The following is a 13,559-nucleotide window of genomic DNA, read 5'->3' as shown; positions in this document are numbered from 1 at the left end:
AATTTCACTCATAGCATTCTCATAAACACGACTCTTGGACCTATTCTACGCATGGCTTGGAAGGAAATGGGTGATACTAACAATAATAATATAACAATTGGGAAAAAAACAAGATGAATATCATTCATAAGGCCTATCTGCGATCGAAAAAGAAGACGAATTGAATGTATAGCATGGAAAAGGGGGCAGAAAGCTAAGAAAGAGAGAGAGAGAGGCTATTCAAACGAGAATCCATTAAATTTTTGTACGTTCTTGTTGTAGAATCCAAATAGTAAGAATCGAATGTTCTTGAAATTTCACTCATAGCATTCTCATAAACATGACTCTTGGACCTATTCTACGCATGGCTTTGAAGGAAATGTGTGATACTAACAATAATAATATAACAATTGGAAAAAAACCAAGATGAATATCGTTCATAAGGCCTCGCTGTGATCGAAAAAGAAGACGAATTAAATGGATAGCATGGAAAAGGGGCAGAAAGCTAAGAAAGAGAGAGAGAGAGAGGCTATTCAAACGAGAATCCATTAAATTTTTGTACGTTCTTGCTGTAGAATCCAAACAGCAAGAATTGAATGCTCTTAAAATTTCACTCATAGCATTCTCGTAAACACGACTCTTTGACCTATTCTATGCATGGCTTTGAAGGAAATGGGTGATACTAACAATAATAATATAACAATTGGGAAAGAAACAAGATGAATATCATTCATAAGGCCTGCTTGCGATCGAAAAAGAAGATGAATTGAATGGATATCTTGGAAAAGGGGGCAAAAAGCTAAGAAAGAGAGAGAGAGAGGCTATTCAAACGAGAATCCATTAAATTTTTGTACGTTCTTATTGTAGAATCCAAACAGCAAGAATCGAATGTTCTTGAAATTTCACTCATAGCATTCTCGTAAACACGACTCTTGGACCTATTCTACGCATGGCTTTGAAGGAAATGGGTGATACTAACAATAATAATATAACAATTGGGAAAAAAACAAGATGAATATCATTCATAAGGCCTACCCACGTTCGAAAAAGAGACGAATTGAATGTGTAGCATGGAAAAGGTGGCAGAAAGCTGACAAAGAGAGAGAGAGAGGGAGAGAGGGAGAAAGAGAGAGAGAGAGGATTTAAGAATCCCAAGAAATTAGCAATGAGAGAGGGAGAAAGAGAGAGAGAGTTTGAAGAGTTGATGAATCCCTTTAAAAAATGAGCTTTCTCAAATGCCATAGACTTTACTTAGGCCTCCATATATGGCAGGCCAAAAATAATATAACAAGCACTTGGCTTGGGAGTAACAATATGACAAGGAGACACTCCAAGACAAAATTTTAGACGCTGGACAATCCGAGAAAAAGCTCTCCCTTATTAATCGAAATTCTGCTTCTCTCCTGCCTGCAGCAAAGAAATCACAAGCCAAAGCACGGCTCCAGTCCTGCACTTCGTCTCCCTCATCCCACCACTGCTGTCGGTCCTGCTGCCAGAAGCTTGTATTATATCCTTTGTACATGGAGCAAAGGATTTACATGCGGCGACTAATTCCAATGCCATCACCTTCCCACGACTGACTGTTAACCATATCTTCCACCCTCACTCGCCTTTGCGTCCCCCCAACTGCAACGACTCCTGCGTTTGGGAGCTTCGCATGGACCGCCTGGCCGCTGCTCGCCGCTTCAGGACTTCTAACAAATCTCTCGACGTCCCGGCCAATATCCCCTGGGGCCAAGTTGTCACAGAGTATCGCAACGGCGGCGCTTTCTCCGAGTACTATGTGCTCCTCACCGCTGCCGATAGCGGCCAAACCATCATTCTACTCGTCGATACGGGCAGTGACTTTACCTGGATGCAGTGCAAACCTTGCCAGCCATGCTACAGCCAGGCGTACCCTGTCTTCAACCCCTCCAAGTCCGGCACGTTCTCGCGGACCGTACAGGGCGACTCGTTTTCCGACGCCGTGCAAAATGCGCAGGACATAAAGGCGAACGCCGATGCTAAGAGCTGTACCTACAAGGTCAGCTACCTCGATGACGCAACGTCCGAAGGAGCTGTCTGTAGAGAACAATTCAACTTCTGGGATGGGCAACCGGGGGGCTCCACGGTCGGCATCACTAACGTGGGCTTTGGCTGTGGAACTTCCAACACCGTGGCTAATCCCACCAGCTCGTCGGGAAATCTTGGCTTGGGCTTCGGGAGATCGTTGTCATGGCCAGAGTTTTTCTCCAAATCCTTTGGCTGGCGTCCTGCCTTCTCCTTCTGCTTTGGCTCCATCGCTACCCCCTGGGCCGCAGGTTGGTTCGCCTTCGGCGATGGTGCTATTCCAAGTACAGTTCATCTCTCACGCTTCATCTAGCATAGATTTATGTTCAGCACTGTAGGGTTTTTTGGTAGACTTGCCTTTGTTAAATTTGATGACCAGACGGCGCCGGTGATTCTGTATTAGACTGGTTCATGACTCAAGACACAACCCATTAAAATTAATGGCGGTGAAATTGATCGTGCCTCGAGATGGAAGACTATATAATTGCATGTTACGTTCTTCCTTAGCGGATTAGGATATCGGTATAGTATTATTTCTCTTGTTTGCGAATGGGAAAATTAGGATTTTATGTTTTTTTTTTGGAACTCACCCAGGCTATCGAGGGGCACCCTGCCCTGCCTCTACTCCCCAAGGGGATCGAAAGAGGGCTGCCACACTAGTAGACTTGCAGCCCTACCATTGGGCTTTGCAGCTTCCTTAGGAATTTATGTTATTAACTTCTTTATTTTGGGATTGGACCAAGTTCCACTTCTTATTTTTATTCCATGTTTATATATAAGAAATTAAGTCTAAGTTTTTGAGCTTGTGCCTTTGCATATCATTTCCTTGTTGCCTCCTTTTTGGCGTACCCTTTAACATAGGTCTTAGTAAATTTTTCGTCTTTTCCAAAGAGAAAATTGTTTTTCATGGTATCCACCTTCGAAAACTTTGTTTGGAGCATCAATAACAATAAATGAGGTAATTATGCACAACAACCTCTCTCTCTCTCTCTCTCTCTCTCTCTCTCTCTCTCTCTCTCTCTCTTTAAGCTTCTTCCTTCACCTCCCCCCTCTCACAAGGGCAAAGTTCTCACCTCAAAATTTTTTCACTTTTCCTTTGCTCCCTAGGTTGGTCCCCTATTGCCATGACTATCTCCCCTTTCCTGTCCACCATGTCCTCCGACTTCGACTCCACTCCCGTGGTCAGCTTCCATAACTTTCGAGCCACTAAATAACTCCGGATCTTCACTTTCTAGATCGGGTAGTTGGTCCCGTCTAGTTTCCCAGACTCTCCAAAGTTAGGGATAGTGAATGAAAGAAAACTAGGGAAGGAGGAAGGGAAAGTAGGGGCTGAAGAGGCTGTTGAGGTCGACATCTCTACTGTTTATACCACACAACAAAGTCAACCAAACTCAATTTTAGTAAACTAGAACTCTGAACGCACCTGACTGAACCTGAATCACCCTCCTTCTCACAAGGGCACAATCCTCCAATCATGAAACTCGATTCCCAAGAGCTTCTGAATCAGGGTCGTCCTTCAGCAAGGTCCCTCCCTTCAGGCTCCCACACTTGTGAGCCTCCTAATTGGGCTCTGATACCATGTTAAAAATGACCCAACAGAGGGTACACACATCGGAAGACTGATAGTAATGCCAAGGAGCTCACACAGTGTGCGTGTGGGTGTGGAATCGCAAACTTCTTTACTTAATGTGCATCACATAGATGTGCAAACTCATCAATAGACAATGAACCAGCTAGATATAGAAGACACCAAAACTAATATATTTCCGTCCTAAACTATGGACACAATACAAAAGAGATAAATCCAGAGTCCCACCAATGGTGTGGTCCTCTGATCTTACCATCTACCAGTTATCTCTAGACTCAAGCCCGCGTGCTCCACCTCGAGCGTTTGTAGACTTTCCGTCTAGTGAGTCCTCCACCTTACTACCTGTGAATCAGCCTAGGTGGGCAGCCCCTGCCAAGGTTTGTATGCAGTACACAGGTCCCCTTTTTATATCCAGCAGCTAGCAGTTCCAGGGTAGAAAGGAGCAGTCTAGCAGTTCAGGAGCAGCAAGAAGCCTACTCTATGGGCCTATCTACAAGAGGTGAGAGAGTGCAAGGGCTACAGACTTAGCCAGGAAGGGATGGACCTTCGAATTGGGGTTACGGGGCCTGCACATGGGTGCTCTATATCAAGCTAGAACCACAACTGTATAAGGAGTCCTTGGTCGAAGGCAAACCACCACCACCCTGTTTGTACGTGCAGAGCTAACTGCAAGGCTAGCCACAGGCTCTGTGGTTACACGAGCTAGTAGACCATACGCTTGAAACCGGTGGTTCGAAGTAGTAAAAGGGGGTCCACCCCTCGCTGTCTTGCATGCCTAGAATCGAACCCGCTACCCCCTTTTGGATGCTCGACCTACCTCTTGGCCCAGCTAACTACCGAGGCCGTGGCCTTGCTCGAGACCCACATCTCTCCATAAGCTTATATTCTAAGCTAAGCGCCAGAGAGCTTCAATGGCTTCCCCTCCACCATGCACACATCGAATGGCTTCTCTGGCATGTCACAAACCTTCTGCGGTTCAAGGGGAGCTTGGAGAAGATTGGGTGCAGAGGGTGGAGCGCTCAAACGACCACGAGGATCCTTGAGAGCTTGAATGCGGAGCTCCGTCCGATTCCGTCGTCGGGTTTTCGTCCATCTTCAAGATCTCCACCGATGTCGTGCAACTTCTCTGATGCAATGCCTATATCATGAGCTTGGGCTAAGCTCGGGCTCATGATCCTACTGTTTGGGCGAAGCTCTGTACCAAGGGGCTGGAAGAGTAGAGCTTTATAGCTCCTACTTGAAGCCTTCTAAGCTTAAGCATGACAGAACTGCAGTTCCGTTGGAGACTTCCGTCGACGCACGGGAGCTCAGTAGGCTAGTTCTTCCTCGTCCGATCGAAGCAGACCCTGGGCCTTTACACAGGAGATACTTAGGAGGGTCTTTAGGCCTCCACAAGAACCTGAGCCGAGCGAACGGTTGAGTGGATGGAGCGCTACACACTCTACAACGACGAAAATACTTCTTGAGCCAGAACTTCAACGCACCGTGCGTCTCCCACACTGGTCCAAGCAAGCTGCCAATTGAGGAGCTCTTTCCTCAATCCAAGAGGGAGCTCTGGATCGGATGAGAGCTCTCAAAACTCCCGTGTATAGAAAACAAATTGAAAGGAGGGGAGAACGTTGAACGTCCACCTAGCTACCTCAATGCTTAACTCATGAATTCAAACACAGATGGACAGCGGGAGATAGAAGCCGATTTTATTATCCAAAAGGAAGAGAGCCCTATGGGAAAAATGCCTCACAGGGTGGTGTTACATGAGAAGCATCTCTCAGATGCAGAAGAAAATCCTCACAACACTCAGGGCCCTCATGGATCTCTCAGCTCTTTGTTCATATCCCTTGCTAAGCTGCTCTCTGGTCAGGTCTGAGTGAATTCGAAATCCCTTGATTGAATGTTGATGAAAAATGGAGGGAATTAGTCTCCGTGGCTTCAAACAATCAGCCGCCTCTTTCAAAGCTGCCTTTCCTCCTTGGTCCTTTGCCCCAACACCCACTTCAAGAGCCATGGGTGGGGATCCATACATGCTATGGGCTGCTCCCCCTAGGTGGATCATGTGGACATGCCAAAGGGTTGCTGCCCCTTGACTCAATGTAGGGCAAGGATTTCTCCTTACTTATGGTGTCGAAGCCGGACCTTGTAGAGCTACTCCCCTAGAGGTATAAGAGCCCTCAGCCCTTAGTCGATGCTGAGGATGGTGAAGGAGGAGGAGTGGACTGAGACTGCCCCCCCCTCTCTCTCTATCTCTCTCTCTCTCTCGCTCTCTCTCTCTCTCTCTCTCTCTCTTTGAGCTTCTTCCCTCACCTCCTTTTGTTCCACCACCCCTCCTTAGCCTCGCCTTCATCCCTTCTTCACCTCCCTATTTGTTTTGGGTAGACCTTTTAAATAGTATTCACCTTGTTCCTTCATAGCATCAAAGTAGGTTTTAGATCATGCCTAGATATTCGTTGCTATTATCTCTTTTCTTGTTTTTAGTTACTCAAATCATGACTAGCTTTAGTCAAAGTGGAAGCAAATGTGCAAATGGCGCATCAAGATGCATTTGCAAAATATGGCCTATAGGAGATTATATATGGGAACATAAGGTTGCCCTTGCAAAAGAAGGAGGCTGATCATGGCGATTCACGTAGTCAGGATACCAAGTTGTTATGAATAAGGAAGATTTTGGCATTTTGGACGAAGACGAAGTAAGCTTGTCGCCATTCATGAGAGGAAACCTACCGTAGGGATGAGACAATTGAAAATGCAATTAGCAAAATCTAGAATGATTAAAGGTGATATAATGCTGAAGCATATAGAAAAGGTTCTATTTATGAATGATGAATAGCTACGATAAGATCAAATCTTTGCAAATACTCAATAGTTTGTCGTTTGTATTTTATGATGATTATGGTAACACTTGAGGATTCGATTGATGGCATGGCTTGAGAGGATGTCATGTCTTGGATACTAGTTGAGACTAGAGGAGGAGATAAGGAAAAGTAAGTACAAGTAGGGACTTGCCATATTTTTTTCGATGGGAGCAAGTGGGCTCCTCACAATATGGAAAAAGTTCAATGTACTTGGTATAAATTCCTTCATAAAGCATGACCTAAACATGATCCATTATTTTGAGTGTGAACTTCACCATGCCATGGATTGTCAGCAGATGAAGGGAAATAAATTAAATGAACCAAAGGAGAAGTTAATGACCACCAAAGATGCTTGTAAATCCAAGGAAGACCTTAGAATTAACTTCTAGACTTTGGTGCCACCTACCACATGTCACTTATGCATGAATACCAATCATTTGTGGTGTCTAGACTTACTTCAAATCAGAGATTATAACATCCAAATTAGGGTAAATCCACATCACTTTACAAGATCAAACGATGGTTGTTTTGCATCATCTTATGTTTGTTCCAAGGATGAAGAAGAATCTTGTATTCATCAGTCAAAATTTTATCAAGGCTATGTCAAAGCCTTCTCACAAGGGAGATATATGCTTTGTGATGAAAAGGCATCATTGATTATATGAGCATGGAATAAAGGTCAATTATATGAACTGTAGGTAGTACGTTGAAAACTCTTTAAACCTATATACTACTTACCATCTACTTCAAACATACTGGAGAGGAATGATTTGCTAAGTGTATAACTAAGAAAATGGGGTGGTTGAGTGTGTGACTAGGACATTGAGAGGAATGATTTATTGGTGCCCAAACTTTAGGCTCAAGCAACAATAATGGTCAATTCCTAGATTATTGATTGTCATCATTGATTGTGTCCTTTGGACAAACTCTAGAAGAAAGAATTTTTAGTGACAAAATACATGTATCAGATTTTATAATTTTTGGATGCAGGGCTATGTTTCATGTACCAACTGAAAACAAATCCAAGTTTTGGATAAAAAAATATTGAATTCATTCCCATGGGATTTAAAGAATGTAGCAAGGGATGTTGTTTCTTTTGTCGCAAACTCAAAAAATTTGGTTTGTAGCTATGATGATTTCTTCATGAATAGATATAAGATTTAGCTTCTCAAGCACGTGCATTGGGTTATCTCCCTAATAGAGGAATAGATCCTATATTATCCATCACTTATTAGACTCATGGACAAGTGTATTAACATCCTTAGGGAGAAGCTAATGCTCAAGTTTGCCCTAGTTTACTTCCTCTAGGTAATACCATTTGAATACAATACTAAAGGAGAGGACTTGGAGAATATTAAGAAGGTGATGTTAGCTGATTTTTTAATTAAATATTTTGGTAAAGACTAAAAAAGTGGAATTTGTAAACAAATGGGTTGTTTGTAGGATGGCAGTGTTAGAAATTAGGTACAAGAGACAATCAATGAAATGATGGTGAATTTTTGAGTTAGATTATAGGTCATTTTGGTAGATTTTCCTTTGTTAATCTTTCTAATGTCAATAATTTAGTGTCTAGATGGGTTCATGCCTCAAGTGGAAGAGGATATATATATTTTTATGTTTTTTTCATTTTACATATAGAGCAATAAGATTTGAGTTTTTCCTTTTTCATTCAACTTGTAGCTTTGCATATCATTTCCTAGTTGCCTTATATCTTTCCACATTCTCGCCTCTATTGTATGTATCCCCGGGGGGGCCATTGTGTAAAAACCCCATATAGCACGTGTGATCAAGGGCTATTAGAAAAACACCATACTACGGATTTTAATAACCTATATACAACCCTTCTGTAAATTTTGAGGTGATTAAAGTATCCCTTATGTATGAGAATTTTCACTTTTTGCATTAAAAAACCCTTATGTATGTATATTTTATGTAACTCCATAAATATGAAAAAACCCTTCCGTTGATCACACGTGCTATCTTAGATATTTCTTAGTGACCCCCCCGGGTATGTATCTTAGCCATGCACACTCCTACATTAACTTTGACTAACCACTATGTTTGTTTTGCAACAGATGCATATTTCAAAACTACCCTTCGAAACGATGGTCCTGTACCACAATACTATGTGGATGTGGTTGATTTTGTTGTGAATGGTCAAAATGTGAACATCCCCATAGGAATATTTGATATAGGTGCAAATGGTAAGGGTGGGGCAATAGTGGACTCAGCAGATATGTTGTCATCCATGATCACGGATGCATTTTATCCGGTTAGAGATGCATGGAGATTTGCAATGAAACCACTTCTTGGAGACCCTGATGATGGCCAAACTCCTGGACCTACAGACTTGGAAACTTGCTGGTTTTACCCAAATGATGTCACCTTACCAACCATGGGCATACAATTTCGTGATGGGAATGCTTTTCAGTTAAGTGTGAATGCAAGGGCTTTGGTATATACTTCTAAAAAGGGTTATAGACGAATGTGTTGGCCTTTCCTTGAAAATTATGATAACTTAGACAATGGCTTGGTTATTGGATCTATCAGCCTTCTTAATACTCAAATTATCATTGACAACCAAGCTAGGACCTTTGGTTGGCAAACCCAAATGTGCTAACTAAAAAGTTCCTTGAAGAAATGGCATATTGTTAAATCTTGGTTGATCTTGAATCATCTCATTTAAACATGATGGAGCAATAAAATCCCCTGTCATCCTAATATGTAATAGGCATAAACCTCTATTATCCTAGCATGCCTTTAGCAGGTGCAAAATGCATAAGGCAACTTTCCTCTTGTCTTGTGGGATGGAAGCTTATGCCTTGATTTTCAAATTCACAATTTTCCAATTTTGTTATACTTCATTCATCGGAAATACCCTAAGTAATTGTAAGTCAACTTTTTTGAGTGACCATGTAGATCATAACAATCAAATACTCCCTTGTTTGCGTAGGCATCACGAGTTCATTTTTAATGCATGGGGATATGTCACAAAAATATGTAAATTTAATGACAATTAAATATACACCTCTGGACTAGAGGGACATAATACATTACATTACGTCTTGTAAGTATATGATTTTTTAAAATATCCAGCCTAGAGAATTTGCATACATGAACATCAACACCTACAAGGTGGTGAGACCCATATTCAACATTTGATGACTAGACTTTTCCTATAAGTATAGTTGCAAGTATGGTTGGCTATGGGAAGGAATAATTCAACCTTGCATTGGCTTCCACAAGTTACATAGATTTGTGTTGAGTCAATTGTGTTGTTCATGCTAACATTGCTAAGAGGTCTTGTAGGTACCTTGAAATGGTTATTTAGCCTACTAATGCTACAAAAGTGGCCCTATTTTTTGGCATTTCTTTGGCCACACTTTTGGGAATTATAATAGATTTTGGAGTCCAAATAATGGATCATCAAAATATATAGCATCAATATTTTGTTGGTACTTTTATCTTGAAACATTAATAAACGTAGACCTAATCCTAATTTATATACCATTAGTATTTTCATTGGTAATCCATGAAAATGTTGATGGAATATCAACAAAAATATCAACAATTCGTGGATAAAACTATGATTCTCAAAATCACAATGTTCATTCTTCATTTTGACACTCCTTTTGCTCTACTTTAAATTCACCTTCTCTCCCACCCTCCTACTATCCCCCCTTGGGTTTTGGAAGTACATTTTTAAAGTTGGATCTTGTGTAGCTTTAGGCCAAGTCAAAGAAAGCAACATTTTGAAGAATTCCTCTAGCTATATTGGTTCTTTTTCTCTCCCATGTCTTTACATGTGAACCAGCCGAATAACGGAAGTAAGTGGTCGTATTCATTGGGCTATCCGGTCTATCTTTTTTGTTATGTTTACACATTTCCTAGATTTTCTTTACGGTTTTAAATTGGCATTTCTTTGTGTTTGATTGTTTTGGTGGAAGTGTCATAGGTTTCTCCATAGTGATTGTATCTAGATGTTTCCATCAATTTTATGTGCCTTTTCTTTTTTTTTTTCATCTTTCAAAGAGTTTAGTTATGTTGATTAACCGTAGGTTATAGAGGGTAGGTCTCTCCATAAATCTAGCTTCTCAAGTGCATCCAAAGTAGGTGATCGCTTTATGAATCAACTGTCCCTACTCATCAAAATGGTATAGCTATGGTTTGCGATGTTACAAATCCAAGGCTCCATCCCACATTCATTCCAAACCTCCTCATGGACCACATACCTTCTCATGTGGCACTAGTGAGGCATTTGTGACCTATCCATGGATCCTTGATCGTCAAAGAATACATGGTGAGATTACTTGTTAGTGTAGCATGAGGATATAATTTCTTTAACTCATGTCTAAAGAGAGAAAGAGAGGTTTAGTTAGTCAAGACATCTTGGTAGAGTGGATATTCATACTGAAAGTAGGGTGTCAACATGGTCACATACAAAGGCAAGCGACTCTCTTAGAAATTGTGACACTTCTCTTAGAAATTGTGACACGCCTCTTAGGCTAAGTAGAGAAATTCAAATTCATGATTCAAAAAATTCACGAATTTGGGGCGAATGATACTCAGGGCAAAAAAATTGGGCTAAAAGTCAGTGCCACATCACATTTTTTAAATGATTTGCCACATCATAAAACTATATTTGTACAAATTCATACGAATAGAATACTCATACGAATGGTTTAGGCTATATAATCTGGCAAACGGCCATCATATTCTTATCTTGCACTTGGTTATTTAGCCAAGAAAAAGAGATCAAAAAAGAAAAAGAAAAGAAGGAAGGACTATTAGGTTACTCTAGTAAGCAAGCTTAAAGGTCTAAACTAAAATGGAATTTGTTTTACTATTTAAATAAGTTCTAAGGGTCTCTTTTTAGAATCTTAGATCTCTAGTGTGAAATGTGATTTTTGTTCATGTTTGTGTGAGTTTTATGAATCTCATTAGAGATTCAAAGATCACTTATGTGAATAGTTCTTTCTGTAATTTGATAGACCATTTTACATCAAGAATGAAAATAGTAAATCGTCTGAAATCAATTTCATAGATGTCGCGTATGGTTCCACAATAATCCAACTGTGAGGAGAGAAGATTGGTATCCGAAGCACTTGCTCGGCTATCTTGTGTGAAGTTAGCCATGACTCCACAATCATACGTGACTCTCTTTGAATCGATGCGTTCCACGCGAAAATGTCGTCCATATGACCATAATGCACTGTACTTTTTGTACTATAAAAGAGCATCATTAAAACAATGAAGATGCACCTATTTTATAGCATATATTGCCACAAATAATTACTTAATTACGTCAAGAGATAAGAAACTTACATGCACCATACATCCAGATGATAACTCTCGCTCGTGCTCGTTTATTGTCTCTCCATCACGTTCGGCTTTACGTAGAGCCAGTTGTAGCCAATCAAGTGACATGTGAGTAGGGAGAAGAGCCAGATCTCGTGGATATGGTTGTGATCGCCTGTACATTACTCTGAATCTCGTCCTTGCATTTATTCTTTCTGCTTTGGCCACTTCATATCTCTCAATCCACTTTTGCATCTCAGGGCTATTGAGGATACAAAACTTATTGAATTTCTCCATTTGCTCTTCGCTCATCTTTCTTTCAATCCCTTTTCCTTGGGGAACCTCGCCAATGATGCAATCATCATCCTTGTTGTGCCAAGCTTGCGGCATATCAGGATCCGTGGATGCAAGAAACTTTGTGATATATACTAATGACTCTTGCACAAGCCATCCCTCTGCCATGCTTGCTTCCGGTCTTGCTCTTTGTCTTACAAACCCCTTTAAAGTTTTCATAAACCGCTCGAGAAAAAACATCCATCGATTATGAACGGTACCTGCTATAGCCACCTCATCAACTATGTGCACAAGCAAGTGGACTTGAGTTGTCATAATGCTTGAGGGAAAGTGCTTCTCAAGCAAGCATACGGCTTCGATGGATTCCACCCTAGCCTTCTCGATGCTTGATATAGAGATCTCTTTTTGAGATATCCACCTATTTCACATGTCCATGCATATGTAAGATATTTGAGATATCCACCTATTTCACATGTCCATTAAGAAAATACATAATGCGATTTGATAGTAAGCATACCTCACAATACCACAGATCTTGAATATAGCATTTCTAACATCTTCTTGTAAGCACCCTTTTATTGTAATTGGGAGGATGAACTATCAAAGAAACAATGAAGTCATGTCAACAATATAACATAATAATAATTACGCTAACGCATCACTATTATCGGTACACTAATTCTACTTAGAATACCTGTAAGACCTTATGCCAATCATGGGACTTGAGGCCACTAAGCTTATTGTCCTTTGAAAATGCTCCTTTCAAGCAATGCATGTACCCTGTCGGTGTTTGAAAAGAGGCAATGTCTGCCTTCACCGCTACCTCCTTCCTCGTAGAGAGGATCCACGTTGCTTTCGGGAGGACAACTTTTCTCGAAGCATGCACTTGGGGCCACAAACGAGACATCCTATTCATAGCACGCAAGTCTTTTCGCACTCCTCTCGAGTCCTTGGAACCAACCAAGTGTGCCCAAATAGTAGCCCCCACATTCTTGAAGATATGCATGGGATCCAAGAGATGATTGATTTGTAACTAACCCCAATAAGGAAGCTCGTGAAAGATCGATAGCCTCTTCATACCAGGAGGAGGTTCCTCTCCATTCGCCCTCCAAGCTTGAATCCAATCACTTGCCTTTAAGTATGATGGTGGTGGATCAAGCTGACCTCCACGTGCGAGATGGTCGAGCGGAAGGTATCGAGCATGACCTTCATAAACATTTTTCCTCATATGTTTGGAGTAGCGTGCAAGCGATTTCAGAGCCGGTCCACAAACAGGACAAGCATGGTACCCACTTGTAACAAGTCCTGCACGCGTGCATGAATGTGTTAGTACAAGACATGCATGCAAAAGAGAGTAATAAAAGCATAATCCCTCATTGTACATGTAAAGACACAACCACGTACCTGCGCACTCTCCATATCCTGGGTAGTCATGCATGGTCCACATCAAGATACCCCTGACCAAAATATCATTGGTATGTCTAGGAGCTCTGGAAATATCA

At 41.3% G+C, this 13,559-nt stretch overlaps 1 protein-coding gene across 1 annotated transcript; it reads left to right on the top strand.

Annotated features, from left to right (window-relative positions):
• Positions 1-1,636: 1,636 nt before the first annotated feature.
• LOC147896809 (protein ASPARTIC PROTEASE IN GUARD CELL 2-like) lies at positions 1,637-9,024 on the top strand. Its single transcript, XM_087381155.1, has 3 exons — positions 1,637-2,312; positions 8,541-8,920; positions 9,016-9,024. The coding sequence occupies exons 1-3, from the start codon at positions 1,637-1,639 to the stop codon at positions 9,022-9,024; spliced, it is 1,065 nt and encodes a 354-aa protein (XP_087237281.1).
• Positions 9,025-13,559: the final 4,535 nt, after the last annotated feature.

This window comes from Dipteris shenzhenensis, chromosome 11 (genome assembly GCF_047967505.1).
Source record: "Dipteris shenzhenensis isolate YYH24624 ecotype China chromosome 11, Dip_SZ_1.0, whole genome shotgun sequence".
NCBI lineage: Eukaryota > Viridiplantae > Streptophyta > Polypodiopsida > Gleicheniales > Dipteridaceae > Dipteris > Dipteris shenzhenensis.
Note: the sequence above shows the minus strand (reverse complement) of the source record. Positions and strands in the feature narration are given on the sequence as shown.